This window comes from Cupressus sempervirens, chromosome 10 (genome assembly GCF_028749045.1).
Source record: "Cupressus sempervirens isolate cs-2001-9-10 chromosome 10, ASM2874904v1, whole genome shotgun sequence".
NCBI classification, from domain to species: domain Eukaryota; kingdom Viridiplantae; phylum Streptophyta; class Pinopsida; order Cupressales; family Cupressaceae; genus Cupressus; species Cupressus sempervirens.
The window spans coordinates 326492036-326511025 of NC_143127.1; the positions used below are offsets into that span (position 1 = coordinate 326492036).

The 18990-nt window shown below is 41.1% G+C and overlaps 1 protein-coding gene across 2 annotated transcripts in view; it reads right to left on the minus strand.

Moving 5' to 3' along the window:
- LOC149533942 (putative mitochondrial import inner membrane translocase subunit TIM21) overlaps nucleotides 1-18990 on the minus strand; it is a 173383-nt gene that overhangs the window by 114267 nt on the left and 40126 nt on the right. For both annotated transcript variants that reach the window (XM_089804299.1, XM_089804300.1), the window contains exon 3: nucleotides 14339-14390. In XM_089804299.1, the coding sequence (XP_089660425.1) occupies nucleotides 14339-14390 (52 nt within the window). The remainder of the gene's footprint in view (nucleotides 1-14338; nucleotides 14391-18990) is intronic.

The following is an 18990-nucleotide window of genomic DNA, read 5'->3' on the forward strand; positions in this document are numbered from 1 at the left end:
AAAAAACATAGCATTGCTACAGTCAAATAGGGGTGATGTCAGCCCCCAGGAAGCACAGTACAGCCCTTACAAACTGAATAGAACTTGTATTTGCTGCCATAGTTGAAACGTTCACGAAAATATCTCCTATAGTACGATATATCACGAGTCAAACTCGATGAAGATATAATCGCTGTTAATATTGCCAGCAATTTTTTCATTTTTGCACCCCGACATTATCATAAAAAAACGTGAAAATAGCATGATATATTTAGAGATAAAATTGGTGGTAAAGTCAGCAAAGGTGAAACAAATCATTGTAGGGTTTTACAAATTCACGTTTTTTATGCTCATTTTTTTGGGTCATTTTTTGGAGATGAAAATGCCAGACGCCATTCTCAAACAGCATTATCATTCGACACAAGGCATTCTCATACAGGATTCTGACCTGTGAGGCCTTCTGCCACTCTCAGTGCTCACCTTTGATGCCATTCTCACTTTTAGACGACATCCATTTGTATGTTGAAAACTTAATTGTATTGCCACAAAACAACAGTCAAATATTGTGCCCGCATTTCACAGCTGTTTATAAGTTCATTTCACGCATTTGATGAACATTTTCCACTCGACTAATAAATGTCCGTATACATCTGCACTTGGTAAACAAACTAAGGGATTAACATTCAAAAATACTAAATCATTTTGCAAGGTTTTCATTATTTAATTTGCATCGGGAAATTTTGAGACTACGAAGTATTCCTGGATAGAGCCAATTTATCAGAGTAAAATTTTAGGAGAACAACTATTGTCAGAAAAGAAATTTGTATTGATATCCGTAGTAGTAAGATCGAATAGGAGAAAATAAATACATATGGCACTGACCTTGTGATTGGATCAATAAAAAATTGTATCAGAATTATATCCTATAAAAACAGATATATAATCTATCAGAAGTTGCCTATTTGATCAGTTCTAACCACTTAGTACGAAGAGATTGGTATACGTACCAACAACTTAAGAAACCAATATTTTTGGCTAAGAGATTAAAATTCAATATAAGACAAGTAGACCAGTCAGCAAACCAATCCACACAAATAAATTGATGTTAAAGAAAAATCCCAACAAATTAAGTAAAAGTGCAATTATAAACTGGTACTATTTAAGCAGAGCATAAAGATATGATTTCCTTCTATGAAGAATAATCAAGTATATTAATCATTAATATATGTAACAATTAGTATTATAAATGATTAAAATAAATAACATTATAAGGCATTGGGATACAAGATTAATCACTGCAATTTCAAGATTATTTTCATTATTTTATCCTCATGACAATATTTGCTAGGAAGCTGATATTTGCAATTAGCACATCATTATAGTCCAAATTCTTTTAAGGGTACAAGAATTAGTCTCTTGCAATTAAACTTTGAGAAATCAGTCCAAATCTCATAGGATGGGACAAGGGACATTACATATTTGGTGTTCATATTAGAATACGAAGTGTTTTGGTCTGCATGTTGAAGTGGCCACATAACTTGTTTTTTTAGGTAATAAAGTGTTTGGTCAAGATTCTAAGTTTGGTCAATGGGGATAAAATAGCAATGGCTTATCCCTTTAAGGCCTAAATTAAGAGGGAGGAAGCAAATTTGTAATATTATGATGGGAACAAGAGTAAATTTGAAATCATTCTGCACATCATTGACCGTAGATGGATGTAACTCCACCAGCCAAAACATATCATGGGGTACAACCTAAACACTATCCTTTTTCCACTAGTATGTTCAAGTCAAATGAGGAGAGCATCACAAACCTTACTATAAGCATAGAGAGGATGACACCAAACAAAGATGTTGAAGACATACCTATCATCGGTAGAGATTGTGTAGCCAACGGGATAATGTCGTCGGTAAGCATTGTGTAGCCAACGGGTAGATTAGCATTGTCATGTAGCCGACGGACCCCTTTGGAAATGTTCGGCAAGAAGTATATATACCCCATCTGAGATCATTGTAAATCATCATGAGCATAATGTAATCTCTTGGCATATGCAACTAATAAAAGGAGTATTGTTGTTCTTGTTTATTATCTATATGCATTGATCTATTTACCCATGCGGTAAACATTTGGCGTCGTTGCCCATGGACCTGGAATGAAGGTAGAGGAATGAAGATTAATGCTGAATCAGCTTAACAAGGATAGAAATAAGGTAAAGGGAAAAAATGGAATACGCACCGCACAAGAAAATTTAATTTAAAATTTAATTTTGGCACAACAACTGAGTGCAGATGAAGGTTTCAGCAAATTGTCGACGGACATTAAAGCATCAAGGAATTGTTGGAAGAGACCCGACAATGGTTGGATTTGGTGGAAGAAGCAAGGGAGGAATTTCTGAACCTGTACACACCAAGGGAAGAGAATCCAAACGGAAGGGAATTAACTCGCACGGCTCGGAGTGCTGAGGGAGCACAAGCGTGGAGTGAACTCTTCGTCCGCAATACACTTTAAGAACAGACAACTTCGCTTAACAAAGACCCCTCTTCACCAAAGAACGCAACTGTCAAAGAGAGCACCGGTGTGGGAGTGCAAAGCAACGGTGTGGGAGTGCAAAGCACCAGTGTGGGAGTGCGAACGCCGATGTGGGAGTGCAAAACGCCAATGTTGCAGTGCCAAACAACGCCCGTACACAAAATCAAGTAATAATGGCAAGATCAAAGGAGAAGTTACCAAAGTTTGATGGTGATGGAACGGCCGATCCAATTAGACATTGTAAGACATGCGAAACAATTTGGATGGCAAATGGCGTAACTAACACAGCTGAATGGGTGTGACAATTTCCAACAACAGTAAGGGCTATAGCAGTTGATTGGTTTGCCGAGAAGGATCCCCATAAATTAAATACATGGGCAAACGATAAAAAGGAATTTATCAACTAGTTTCAATTGCTCTGCGACAACAATGAAATTGTAACAAAAATCTACACCACAAAACTGCGGCCGGAGTTGAGGAAGAAAATGAAATTTGTGCCGCCATCATCATACACGAGAGCATACAATCAGGCGATGGACTTAGAGAGTGAACAGAAAACAAAAAAGAAAAAAAGTAGCTCATCCGACTCGGATGACGCGTCTTCCGAAGAAGATAACAGTGATGAGGAAAAGGGCAACAAGAAGGTCCGAGCCCTTCAGAAGGATATGATCAGAATGATGAAAGAATTCAAGAATATGCAGAAAGAGACAAAGGGAAATGAGTTGTGGTGCACAAAATGTAAGACAAAAAGACACACGAAAGGATCCTGTCCAAAGAGCCAGTTCTGTGAGATCTGCCAAATTTTGGGACATTCCTTAAAAGAATGCCCCTTCAATATGAAAACAAGAGGACCTCAGCAAGTACTTCTCACACAGGAGGCTTCCACGGCAGGAGGGAGCGGAAACACCAGCAACGAGGATGCCACGTCAAGAGGGTACAAAAATAATAGAAGATGACAAAACAACAATACCAATAGCAATGCCAACAACAATAATGGGGGCCGCAGTAGAATTCAGTACAATGAGAATGACCGACCGATGGTTCAATGCTGAGCATGCACTTTGTGGGGCCATTTTGCATGAAATTGTACATCAGCAAATACACCAAAATTGTTATGACAATGGTGCAATCCGGGAGATCATGAAGATGCTAAGTGCCCAAAATCAGGAGTCAATTTGATCACCATCAAGACGGACGAAGAGGAGGTTCTAGCAATCGCACAGAAACAAGCAAAACTATACCCTGACCCGACAGAAGAAAAGAAGAGACTAGAGGAAGTATGGACGGAAATTGAGAAAGCAACACAGGCAGAGAAAGCACACTTGAGGGACACCACAAGTACCTCAACAAAGAACTGCGTGGAACAGAACATCGTACGGCAGATACTACAAACTGAGATACCCGTCAAAATAAACGATCTGCTGCTCACAATGCCTTAGCTCCGATCGGCGCAAATTACCAAGAGAACAAGGAAAGGAGAAAGAAAGTAGAGCACATACAGAGGACCCAATGCTGCTAGCCCTTACATCCGGACGGCCTCCGGCGATCGTCAAGATGGGAATTTTGGGAATGGTTCTGACAGACACAATTGTGGACAAAGGCTCCGGCGTGAATGTGTTACCAAAGGATACTTGGAAGAGGTTGGGACAGCCGACGTTGTGGCCACCTACATTCTAGTTGCTAGCAGCGAACCAACATGGCATTAAACCTCTTGGCGTCCTGATGGCACAACCAGTGACAACTGGAACACAGCCATTCCTACTTGACTTCGTCGTCATCCCGCTGAAAAAGAGAGGATACGACGCCATTCTAGGCCGTAGATGGCTCATGCAAGCAAAGGTCAAGCATGACTGGAAGAAAAATACACTATCGCTGGAAAGAAAAAGACAAAAATTCATCATTGATTTACACACGCAAATGGTGGGCAAAGAAGCTCTGTCATCAGATTCCAAGGAAGAGGATGAAGGGAAGCAGCAAATGGAACCAGATCAAGAAGGAGTCCTACGGTTGGAAGGAGGATCAACGGATGATGATCTGGACTCGGTGAACAGCCTCTTCCACTGGCAAATGGAGGACTACGAGCTATTCCAAAGCTGCAACATACTAACGATAGAGGAAGGAGACAACGGAGACAGATTTCCAAAAGAATTCAGGGAAATAAAAGAGGGAGACGCACCACTGGATGAAACACCTACACATGAATTCGGTCAAGGGAAGCAGATAAAATATGATGAAGCCACGGCACAAACCATGAATTTGGGAGATGAGGCAGAACCAAAAAACATACTAGTGGGGGATAAGTGGGATCCATTACTAAAAGCGGCGGCATTTAAAGTATTCTTCGAATACAAAGATGTATTCACCTGGACATATAAGGATTTGAAAGGAGTTCCACCGGAGCTGTGTGTTCACCGCATCTCACTGATCGAAGGTGCAATGCTAGTAGGGAAGCGACCTTACAAGTTGAATAAGAACTATGCCGCGCAGGTTACAGAAGAAATTAACTAGATGCTGGAGGCGAGTATTATTTTTAAGGTTCAAACCAATGAATGGGTGTCGCCCATAGTCATATCACTGAAGAAGGATACCACCCAAATCAGGATATGTGTCGATTTCAGATGCCTCAATGCGGTAACAATTAAGGACCCCTTCTCGATACCATTCACATACAGTATATTGGAGGAGGTAGCTAGACATGAGATCTATTCATTTATGGACGGGTTCTCGAGATATAATCAAAGTTGCATAGCAAAAGAGGACAAGTTGAAAACAATACTTGTGCTAGAAGACGGGTGTATGCATACAACCGGATGCCATTCGGCCTATGCAATGCGCCGGCTACGTTCCAGCAAATCATACTGCACATATTCAACAAAATGTCTGTCAGAAACTTCAAGGCATTCCTGGATGATTGGTTTGTATTCAGCACCGAGGACAAACATCTGGTAGCGTTGGGCGAATGCATGGAAAGATGTCAAAGGGCGCGTCTAGCCTTGAACCCAAAGAAATGCAGATTCATGGTTCCGCAGGGAAGATTGCTCGGACATATAGTCTGTAAGGAAGGATTGAAAACAGATCCGGATAAAGTCAAAGTCATAATGGAAATGCAACCATCCACAAATGTAATGGAGGTAAAGTCATTCCTCGGACACGTAGGCTATTATAGAAGATTCATCAAAAATTTTGCCAAAGTATCATACCCACTGAACAAGTTAACATGCAAAGGGGAACCGTTAAAATGGGACAAAGAACAGGATGAGTCGTTTGAAGGGTTGAAGGTACGGTTGGCCACAGCACCTATACTGGCATACCTAGATTGGAACAAGGAATCTCATGTTCACGTGGACGCATCCAACTATGCAATCGGAGTAACTTTGGCACAGACAGGCAGCCACGGGTTAGATCACCCAATATATTTTACTAGTCGACTACTATCTAAGGCAGAGAAAAATTATAGTACAACAAAACGGGAGGCATTAGGAATGGTCTACGCAGTGCAGAAGTTTCGACATTACTTGTTGGCAATACCGTTCGTGTTCTATGTAGACCATTAGGCTCTATTGTACCTGGTGAATAAAGCTGTCATCCAAGAACGAATCAGCTGGTGGCTACTTTTGGTACAGGAATTTTCTTTCAAGATCATTGTACAGGCCAGGAAGAAACATGTCAGCACAAACCATCTGTCGCGAATTAAAACAGGTGAACCAGCGAATGGCGGCATGAATGATGATTTCCGTAATGTACAGCTATTTCAAATTCCAGTACTATCAAAATGGTACACGAGTATTGGGGAGTACCTGTCCATGGGACAGCCACCGAGGGAGATGCCAGAGAATGAAAGACGAAAATTAGTATTAAAGAGCCGTACATTTCGATTGATTAATGGGTTACTATACAAAATGGGGCCAAATCACATCTTGCGACGGTGTGTGTTGGAGGAGGAAATACTAAAAGTATTGAAGGAAGCACATGAGGGACCGGCAGGAGGACATATGGGACCTAACACCACGGCAAGGAAGATACTACTAGCAAGATTGTGGTGTGCACGGGAATGGGTCATCGGTTGTGACACTTGCCAAAGGGCTGAGAAGCCACTAAAGAGAGACTTCATGCCGCTAAACCCCTCACACGCTCAGAAACTCTTTGAAAGATGGAGATTGGACTTCATCGAACCTCTGAAGATGAGCAAAACAAGAAGGTGTCGATACATTGTCGTAGCGACGTAAGTATCTGACCAAGTGGGTCGAAGCATGTGCACTACCGGACAACTCGGCAATAAGCACAGCAAGATTTATTTATGAGCAAATTGTTCCCAGGTACGGGATTCCACTACAGTTGACAAGTGATAGGGGAGGACACTTTGTTAACCATGTTATCCGGCTACTCACTATTGAATTCAAGATCTATCATTCATTATCGAGCCCATACTACCCAAGAGCAAACGGATAGGCTGAGGCTACAAACAAGATCCTGATAGCAGTCATCTACAAGTCATGTGCGGTCGAAGGTGAAGACTGGGAGGAAAAACTGCCCTCTACTCTTTGGGCATACCGCACGACGTACAAGGTGACAACAAAACACACCGTTCCAGTTGATGTTCGAACAGGAGGCAGTGGTACCAACAGAGTTCATGATACTGAGCCTGAGGATCGCGCTAGAGAATATGCTAGGCAACATGGAAAGCCCAAGGGAAAGGTCATATAATCTGAACAAGCTCAAAGAGAAGCGCTAAACCCCTCACACGCTCAGAAACTCTTTGAAAGATGGAGATTGGACTTCATCGGACCTCTGAAGATGAGCAAAACAAGAAGGTGTCGATACATTGTCGTAGCGACATAAGTATCTGACCAAGTGGGTCGAAGCATGTGCACTACCGAACAACTTGGCAATAAGCACAGCAAGATTTATTTATGAGCAAATTGTTCCTAGGTACGAGATTCCACTACAGTTGACAAGTGATAGGGGAGGACACTTTGTTAACCATGTTATCCGGCTACTCACTATTGAATTCAAGATCTATCATTCATTATCGAGCCCATACTACCCAAGAGCAAACGGATAGGCTGAGGCTACAAACAAGATCCTGATAGCAGTCATCTACAAGTCATGTGCGGTCGAAGGTGAAGACTAGGAGGAAAAACTGCCCTCTACTCTTTGGGCATACCGCACGACGTACAAGGTGACAACAAAACACACCGTTCCAGTTGATGTTCGAACAGGAGGCAGTGGTACCAACAGAGTTCATGATACTGAGCCTGAGGATCGCGCTAGAGAATATGCTACGCAACATGGAAAGCCCAAGGGAAAGGTCGCATAATCTAAACAAGCTCAAAGAGAAGCGGCTATTGGCAGAATGGGCCACGGAGGTGACACAGAACAGGCAAAAGGCATGGCATGATAAACACCTGAAACTGAACAAGTTCCAACTAGGACAGCTCGTGTTGAAGTATGATGGACGGAATGAAATCAAACCAGAAAAGTTTAAAGTCAAATGGGTCAGGCCATACCAAATCCGGGAGGTAGGTGACAATGGAGCAATAAAGTTGTGGACATTAGATGGACAAGAAATACCAGAGGCAGTCAACAGTTCAAAGCTAAAGATGTGTCATGCTAGAACGATCCCCTCGTCATCAGGGAATGGCGAATCTTGGAGGGAGAATTGATTTTTTTGTTTATTAAAAAAAACAAAATTTGAAAAAAAAAAAGAGAAGAGGATCCCGCGAACGAGGTGTCCCGCGGACACCTTTGCCCACAGAAGGTAACCTGCAGGTTATCCTTTGCGTCTCCGCAGCATAAAACTTTCATTCGCCACTTTGGTACTAGAATCATTATTACTATATCGCTTCCTACATCCTGGGCACCACCCATCTTGCTCAAAAATTCTCTTGTGGTAGAACAAGCAGAGACGAAATCCACAATTACAGGGAACAAAATTGAAGTCTGTGACATCCAAATCTTCATAGCAAATTGGGCAAGAAAGCGGTGCTAGAACTGATGAAGAATAATTCCATGCACTACCCCAACACAATGGACAGCATGACTGTGATGGAAAGCTGTGACACTTGGTAAGCTTTGGCAATGTATTAGGACGAGATGTGTCATCAAGTCTCCAAGCCTTGCCACTGATACTACAGAGAGATTTGTTTCCAGCACTTGTAGACTTCATCTTATACTTAAGTTTTAGCCTCTGTACCGGAGGATCAAGGGCAAGCCTTACATGTTGATTGTTTGCTCAAGTGGCGTACGTTTTCCACTTTTGTGGCCTCTGTTCTCTCCATGTGTTGTACTTTCTAGGTTTGCGACTTGGCTTAATTTCAATCTCTGTGGAATGGTGGCGCAATTGGCTAGCACAGTTTGCCATTATTCGCCGCGAGAGAAGTTAAGGAAGGTAATTTTTGCCACCGTGGGAAAAGCGAAAGGAAGGTAGCGGTGACGGAAAGAAGGCATTGTGTGTACAAATTTATCCAAGGAGGGAAGCTTGCCAAGGAAGAACAAGCTTCGTGCGGACTTTTTCCCCGCCCATGGGAGAAAGAGAAGTATTAAGGAAGATTTTTAGGAAGTTTCGGACAGCTAAGTGTGCATTGTTAGAATTTTGCCACGAAAGACATAAGCGACAGGAGGAGAAACCCTACATTATAAAGGTCAACCAAGAAGCCGTTATTATGGAATCTGCAGAGAAACAGAAGCAGCGGAAGAACCAGTTGAAGACAAATATGGAGAAGAATGCCAAAGTCTTGGCTTCCGGAATCCGAGTTGCAAGGCCATCAGCATCCAGCAATAAGAAGCAAAAAGTAAGGGCTGAACTCTCACACCGTACGGTTCAGTTTGAAGGACTCAATGGCAGCAAATGTAGGAAATGGTGGCAAGAAACTCCGGACACAGAGGTAATTAAACAAATTCTGGTACGAGCACAGGTGCATTGGGCCATATAGCTTCCAATGTTTTCCATTCGATTATTTGAATCGATTTTGTGAACTATGATAGAATCATACAATAGGCACAGCAGAACCAGTACATTTTTGTACAAGAAGCACCGCATGGCAGTTTCTTTTAAACCTAAGGATTTCACTAGAGTTTTTGGCATCCCTGGCCAAAGAGGACGGAAGTAGAAATCAAGAACCACAAGCTGTCACAGGAAAGGAAAGAATATTGGGTGAAATTAGTAGGCTGTGATCTTATGCCAAAAGAAATGGAATCAGTAGTCAAGGGTGCCAAATGCAAAAGGCTTCGGCGAGATTTTAATCAGGAGGGCCACTAGAGATGCATCATGGATGTCATCAAAAGCAAGTTGACAAGGGCAAGTCGGGCGTCGAATATAGCTTTGCCACAAATTGTATTCATGAATGGCACAGTGTACAATTGGGCTACGGTTCTCGCCGACAGGATGGAGGAGTTCATGACACCTCAGCACCAGACGTTCTTTATGCCGAACCATGCCATTGGCTTGTTTCTGGAGGCAGCCATTAATCAAATACCATTGGATGATTGTGAGGTTCCTTCGAGGGGAAAGTTGGCACCAGGAGAGCCTCCAATATTCCATTGGAGACATTTGGACATGGGTGGAACAGCAGAGGGGCAGAAGAAGGTATTCCAAGGATTAGAGGCATATGGAGACATGGACAGCGGACGGGAGGACACTTCAGAGAGCAGCAAGGTTGAGTCCGAGGAAGAGAGTAATTTTGCAGAAGTTGGCAGCGACCCAGCAGTTAGCAAGTCCACGTTCTTCACCCCGCCTCAGTTGCCAACTTCGGCGCACTTGACCACTCCCACATCACACATTCCTCTATTTGGCCAGCGCCATGCACCAATCGTTATGACTCCACCGACAATGGAAAATGTTGTCCCACGAACAATGGCAGATGTCCAACGGGCAATGGTAGATGTTGTCCCACGAATGACAGATGTTGTTGCACCAGCGGCCACTACAGATGTTGCTTTTCTGACGGCCGCAGCGGATGTTGTTTTTCCTATGGCCACTACCGAGGGCATGCCTTCCCAGGGTTGTTCGCTAGACCCTGTTGCACCAACAGAGCCAGCCCCAGAGTTAGTAGAGTTGCCAGCACCAGAGCATGAACCTCAGGTCCGATTAGATGTGATTGGCTCTGATGCTGTGGTCACTATTTCGTCCTTGTTGATGGAGGCGCAACTAGCACAGCAAGAGGAGAGCATCAAGCCAACACAGACAAAGCAGCTCGAGAAGATGGAGGTGATGGATACAGCAAGCGCATTTCTACAACAGCAGTTCCGACTCATTCCTGCAGAGGTCGGTCTGTCCATTCAATCCCCGAGGCATGGAGGGGTCTCCCCAGGACCACCCGCCCTATCAGAGCCACAGAAGGTGGCAGTTCCACAGTTCGAGGATGCACCCAGAAAGGAGGAGGTGGGCATCAGATGTAGACATGGTCACCGCAGGAGTGGCAGAGACGAGTAGTGATGGGGAATGGATCATGGACGATGTGGCAAAGGAGGATTATGGGTCAAATGAGGACAGATGCAGGGACTACCTCAGAGCCATGCGGGTTGCACTGAAGAAAGGACACACCATTGCATTACAGGCATTGACTCGTCAAAAAGAGTTGCATTTGGTCCGAGCTTATATCAGGGGGGTTTGTCCGGAGCGGTTTTGTTCATGCTTTGAGGACAGGGGATGGCCAGCAGTTGAGACACCTAAGATGTTGGCGGATTGAGCCACCGAGCCTGAGTTGGGGCCGTGCACCACTCCGATGGAGAAGCTGACGCACGAGATAGTGAGATTATATAAAGAAGTCTATTATGCTCGCAGGCGTGCAGAAGCAGACAGGGCAGCAGACAAAGTCACCGCTCTGACAGCAGAGAGGGAGGCTAGAGAAAAGGTAAATGTGGATTTGGCCAGCCAACAAGCAGCTTGGGCAGCTGAGTGCGCAACACTTTTGCGGCATAAGGAAGCGGTTGAGCAGGAATTGCAATTAGCTAAGGCCCAGACTATGGATGCAGCGCTTCTTCCAAAGGAAGCCGTAGAGGTTAATACGCAGACTCAGAAAGATTTGCACATTCGGACAGATCAAGTGTATGAACTGTGCCGACAACAGCATTCTTCAGGCTCACAACCTCCTCTCTAGCATATATTCTTTCTATATTGTATATTGTGGTCTCCTATTTTTGTTAGTTTTGAAGTCGCCAGGAGACGACTTTTCTTTTGGGAGGGATGATGTCGTCGGTAGAGATTGTGTAGCTGACGGGATGATGTCGTCAATAAACATTGTGTAGCTGACAGGTAGATTAGCATTGTCATATAGCCGACAGACCCCTTTGAGAAGGTTCGGCGGGAAGTATATATACCCCATCTGAGATCATTGTAAATCATCATGAGCATAATGTAATCTCTTGGCATATGCGACTAATAAAAGGAGTACTACTGTTCTTGTTTATTATCTGTATGCATTGATCTATTTACCCATGCGGTAAACAATACCTCCAGGTGAGTTGGAAATCTACAAGGTGATGGAGAGGATCCTCTTTTATTCACTTTTATGCATTCAAAGGAGGACAAACCATCATCCAGATAAAATATACATAGTCCTTTTGTCATACACTTGTTCAATAAATGTAATTTTAGTTATCATCTTAATACTAGCAAGTTGCTAACAATTACTTGATTTGTAGGTTTCTGGTTGTAAATTTTTATATTTTCAAAGAACAAATCTTTAGTGATTAGTTATGTCTGTTAAGCACAATCATGCCAAGAAAATAGGTTCCAAAACACCTAGATGGCATTGGCTTCATCTAATAAAACCTCTGTTTCCAATCTAACAAGGTGCAAGAGGACTCTCGTGATGGCATTCACTTAGATAACATTATTACATATTCAGATTAGATTGTTCAACACGTGAGCATAATGTCTGCTAACAAAGATCTCACAAAATTGAAGGGAGAAGCAGCAGCAGCACTACAATATGAGGAAGAAACACTACTGGAAACATAGGAATTATCTTCTAGTTCAAGGACAGGTAATACTAGTACTAGGACGAAGATGTTGTAGATTATAGTTGACTGCTATACAATCACACAATGTTTGAACTTTGAAATTTTTTAATTTTGAATATTCAAGAGTCATATAACATGTCATCGTTGAATTATGACTATCTGATAATCAAATACAGATTTTTGTGTTCCCTGAATTTGCTCATTGTGCATATCATGCATTAATTTAAATTGATTTCGTGCAATTATAACTTTTTCTGCTGAATCCCAAGTTCAACTCAAAACTTTGGGCTGCCAGGTATTTACCAACTTTTTGACCTATGGTCTCATCTAACACATGTCAACCCACACAGGGATTTGAAAAAACAAAACTACTTATAGAAATCATTGCAATCCTAACTTTTTTTCTATCTTTTAAGAAAGAAAAAAATTATCTAGCAAAGAAGAGATGATGAAAGATGATCCAGAGAATCAATCGCATGCCACATGAAGAGTGGCCCCAACACCATCAATCTTACCAAACAAAATTGAGGGCACATCAAATGGTAAATAAGAGGCCCCCATACGTCCTAGAAAAAGAATAAGCTCTGCATCATGAAACCCCTTACAAGCAGCTGAACTTTGGAGCTGCAGATGAAGCTGTACTTAACCTCAATAAATCCCAGATTGCTGTAAGGTGCTTGTCCTCAGAAGTTTGAGGGACAAATTGTTTTTGTTCTCCCCTAAATAATTATGTTTAAATCAATACATGTGACCATCTTCCACTATGCATAGATGGAGTCCTTTTAATGCAATATTAATAATGTAATACGTTTAATGCTTGTTCCAACAGATTGCTAAGCATAGATGCATAGATGCATATAATTAATGCAATAATAGCCAGGTATTGAATTATACAAGCCAATCATCTTTTATAATGAAGATTAAAGATAGTTAAACGGCTCCAATAGGAGGATTTCAATTATGGAAATAAGTTAGTTAACAGATATCTTCTAGATCCAATTCATCTTCATGAAAAGCATCTGCAGCCAAAAGAGTGCAATTTGAAGCATGGAGTAAAATTGTCAATATCAACTTCAAAAAATGCCAGACTACTGGTGCCAGCTACAAAGTTCATACTATCATGTGAACTGAGGATGACAATGAAAATGGAGACATGCCAATATTAAGCAGCTGATTGCATAATTGTTTTAGTCAGAAACTAAGCTATCATAGTATTTAAATAGTCCAGCAGTCTCCTTACCTGAACCAAGCTTGACCAACTATTAAGTTGTTTCCTTAATTTCCATGAGATGTACGGAAGAGAATGCCAGGTTGCTGGTGCCAGCTATGGTATTAATATCATAGTAATGGTGAATGACAACAAACATGACAATATTATGAATGATCATGATGACAACAAACATGACAATATTATCAATGATCATTATAAGCAAGCTCGCTGCTTACTTGTTTGAATAAGAAGCTAAACTATTGTAGCATCTAAATAATCCAGCAAGGTTTCCTTTCTTGAAGAGAGCTTATCCATCTGCTAAGTTAGTTTATGGGAGATGTAGTGGCGCATGTTTGCTTTAATTAGCAGTAATTGCCACCCACAAAAAATAAGCTTCCATAAGAAGAGTATCCTACAGGGGACGGCAATAATTATTACTTTCAAAAGATCTAACCTGTTTTGCAGACACTCTATATTTTATCAGAAATTGAAATACAAATCATAACCTGGGCACTCTGAAGATCATAATCAACAAATTTGAAGCCATATTTTATTACATTCTCTTCACCTTTTCTTTTTGGTCTAGTTTTAAAACAGCAAGGAAACATTTGATTTCAATAAATGAAAATGTACAATAAAAACAAGCTTTGTTCTTACCATTACTTGGTAGCCTGACATCAGGCCTGCATCTCTTTATATCTTTAAAAAACTGCAAAAAAAAGAAACTATGAAATTCAGAAATAATTTTATTTAGTTTAATACAGAAATATAAGCCACTTGGTTTCCTTTTCATGGCTATTGGTAATATACCTGAACAGATATTTCTTACAGTTAACAGTTATAATAACTCAGATAGCCATTATTTCTCTCACTACACTTTCCTATTTGCTTCACAAAATCCTTCCTTTTGAAACTACAATAACATATGTAAGCAATAGAAAAAGAAAAGAAAAAAAAAATTAAGGAATCAAAGAATCAGCATAATGAATTGAAGTGCTAAGGTGAAGAGATTGAAATTATTTGTGTACTATGCATACAAGGCTCCAATGCCATTTTTTATCATTGCCTTGACTTCAATAAACTTATTATCTGGTGGGCAGCCATTACTAGCAGTCTTTGGGAGTCTTAACTAAAATCAGCTGGTATTCAATCAAGCAGGAATCGGAGTGAGCTTTAAATGCCTCGGTGGTCATGAAGGCATCTACTCCCTTCCCTCACTGCAGCTACCGATAGAGTCTAATACCTGGAATAATTCCATAAAGACTATGAATTTTTTTTGGCTTGGGTTATCATAGGCCAATTTATAATTGAGATGGAGTTTGTTTATGGAGAGACCCTTGATTTTTGCCCATCCCATTGGATCGTCATCCCATTTACTCAGCTAATCACCTAGTCCTAAAAAGAAGGCTGGGGTGTTGTTGATGTGAGTTTTGTGAATACACTGAATTGCAAGATAAAACACTTAGTATTCCAGGATAAAACATCAAATATCAAATACTCTCTTGAATTAGGAAGCTTAGATGCTAAACATACGACAATGTGTAATCAACTAAGACAACCTCAATATTCCTTCTAATGCTGGACTCAACTCAATTTTGTGATGTGATTCGTTGGTAATCACTTGAGGACTTATGTTAGCTATTTTGTGGAAGATCTATCTACTTATTGAATGCAAATGATATGTCAATCGAGCTCTTCAAACCACTCTTATCAACAGCTTGAAATAAAGCGTAAATGGATCAAGCTTTAGGGATCTATGCTATTTCTAATCTACTTCTAATGCAAGATAATGTTGATATAAAAAGGGGAGCAGGAAGATTATAGCTTTGAGGAGGAAGAGATAGGTTGACAAGACACCACTTCGAGTTCAAAGGAGGAGGAATCTTGGATGGCACCTCGTGGCACTAGACAGGAAGGAGTCATACAGAAAGGTATATACTAGAGAACACAGGGGAAACACTAGAGGAGATCGAGTTTGTCCCTATTCAAGAAGAACCGCCACCAGGATCCATACCAGGAAATGCAATGGTGGTACCAAAAGGTATGCCTCCCTAGACACAAAAAGTGTAAGAAAGGAGCTCAATGCTCAAATGGAGGCCACGCAGCAAGGTCGTCGGTAGTGCAGTTACAACTAAACTTGGCACTAGAGCAGGCACTGGAATCCGCCACGAAGTTGGTACTAAAGTTGCAGTTGGCAGTGGAGTGGCCATTAGAGTCAGTAGTAGAATTGACAATACCATAGCCATTGGTAGTAGTAAAACACTCGAAGAATGGCAGTTGAAAGTGGGATGGCAGTTGGCAATGTAGAGATGATAGCAGGCAACACACAGAAATTACCATCCTTTGTAGCTTGGGGACGAAGAGGATATAGTTAACACCATCGCAGTTATCAGCAGTAGCACACCTACTCCCACCAGAACAAATACCACAGGCGAAGATAATGGATCTCTGATTGACAAAGCAAGGAGTCCATGCTATTAGGATCACTACCTCACAGGGGATTGATACTGTACAGCCAGTTGGACTCGTGACTGCACCCAAAACACTAGTGACGCCTTCCAACGCGATAGCCACTAAATCCATAGTAGTTACTGCCACAATGGAACCAATCGTGGCTACTTCACTTCTAGAAAGGCAACAGGAGGAGAGTGGAATGGATGCAGAAGCAGACAAACTCCTAGCAAAATTTCAGATGGAGGTATAGGATATCCCACCTTCCTCACTCGCTCTCATGATGGAACAACCCGAGGAACAAGCCAACCTAGCCCAAGAAGAAATAGGAATAGATGGGAGAATCAACATATAGGAAAACAAGAGGAAGGAGTTGCCCAAGAAAGTTCCATCCCTTGTTTTGAGGACCTTGCCTAGCAGTTCCTTATGGAGTTAAAGACTATAACTTCGGCCACACAGGACATGGTTGAGAAAGCTAAAGAGTTGTACATGGGATCCTTCACTATAGCAATGGAGGCATTGCTGAAATTCATGATAGAAGGCTTCTAAGCAGAATAGATGGAGCACTTCTCAAGGCAAGGATGGCTTGACATAGAGCTAAAGGACAAGGAGCAGGAATGGAGGATTCCTCAAGTTGTAATTGGACATAAAGGGAAGAGTGGCATGATGGATATTCTCATCGGGATGGAGAAGACCTTTAGAGATACATTCCTTTGGCTGTAGAGAGACACATGGAAGACTCGCAAGGCAGTAGGTGAGCAAGATAGGCTACAAAAAATATTACAAGAACTTGAGTTTGAGTGGAGCTAAGAGAAGACTACACACCTAGAAAAGGAGCAGAAGTAGGTGGCAGCAAAGAAGGACTGCATAGATGCCCTGAGATTGTTGAAGACAACAAGGGAGAAGCATCTAATTGCAAAAAGAAACCTGAGGCTTCTATAGGTTACTACCTCAACTACTCTAAGGATATCCTCTCACCCGTCCCAATAGTAGTATAGTTGCATTGATTATTTATTGCTATCATTTGGAAGACAACAAGTTGGTGAAGCAAGGTGTAGGCGGCTATTGTGCCATAATAATAATTGTTAGTTAAAGGGTAGAATGATAAAATAGTTGTTTCCAAAAGGTGTCAATTAGTGACCATTGGGAGGTTTAACCAACCGTCCCTAACTGAAACCTTTTGGAAACAACTATTTTATTATTCTACCCATTAACTAATAGTTATTATTATCGCATAATAGCCACCTACACCTTGCTTCACCAACTCAACTACACATAGGAGGGTGCAATCTTCTGAGGGTGCAAGTATGATTTTCAAACCACTTGTGCAAATCAAAACCATAAATAATCCAAATGAATGAACATGATGTAATTGAAATGAAGTGCTTGCAATGAGACCCAAAGTCACCTCACACTGACACTTGCAATCAACAAGTACTAGAAGATATAGACACTAGTTTCACCATGCTTTCAACAACAACAATATCTCCTATTAGACTATGCAACTACTACACTTCAACCACTTTAAACTTTTAATCAACTAAAGAAACCATGCAACACTCCAAAATAACTTAAGTAATACACCATGAAATCAACAATGAACTTGCAATTATCTTGGCAATATTGGAGCAACAATTTCTTCAATTTCTCCCTTTACAAATGATTCGAGAGAGTTTTACACAGTTGCTAGAAGTACAATGAGAGGATAGGATTGGTTTGAGATCAATGGCCAAGATTATGCCAACACAACCCTACTGTAACTACTAGCTACAAGCATTAAATGACACACACTGTAATATAATATTTGAAATAATTAGATAATGATAAAATTGCAATGAATAAATAAATTTAAATACAAGAGAGAATATTGTAGAAAGTATGTTACCTTTCTAAATAGAATTTAATAATAAATGATAATAAACACAAAATCAATAAGTAAATAAATAATATAATATTAATTAACTAATTCTAATGAAAATTCAAGAGATATGTAATAAAAAGACACAACTCTTTCAAATTAAGATTGATGAGGGAAGAATGAGCATTGATGAGCCTTTCATTAACAAGGGTGAGGAATTTGTTGTCAACGACCAAAGAAAGAAGAGGAGGGCAAGAAAGGAAAGCCTCTCAAGAAAGTTTGATGACAAACTTGAAGAAAATGAGAACCAGGACAGAATTGTCAGGAAAAGAGGGAGACCCCCGGGCTCCACAAACACCCCTACGGAGAATAAGAAACAAAAAAAGAAATTACCCAATTGTTTCAGGAACTTTAAAGCCCGGGAAGATCACAATAATGAACCTGAATCTTGATGAAATTGAATATAGCCTCCTGGAATGTTAGGGGATTAGAAACCCTAAACAGAAAATATGTTACCAAAAGGATCCTCCTCTCGCACAAAAAAATTGATATCCTAATGTTACAAGAAGTAAAGGTTGTTGGATTCGGCCTTGACGTTGCCCTCAAGTGTATTTGGAAAGATATATAAGCATACACCACCTCCCATCCCAAAGGTAAAGGAGGAGCAGCCATATGGTTAGCCCAAATTGGAGTAGCAACATTCCAAACTGGGGATCATCACCCTTGCAATAGAGCTGTATGGATCAAATGTCAAGGAAAAGGAAGACAATCTCATTGTAGAGTGGAAAAGGAAGACAATTTATATGCCCCCAATGATCATGGAGATAGAAATGAACTTTGCAAATGGTTAAGTATGCTACCTAACATACCATGGATCCTAGGAAGAGAGTTTAATATGGTGGTATCAGCATGCGACAAAATGGGAGGCAACAAACTTGAGTGGAAACGAAATGACAGCTTCTATTGGCATAGAATGTTGAACAAACTAAGGATTAGTGAT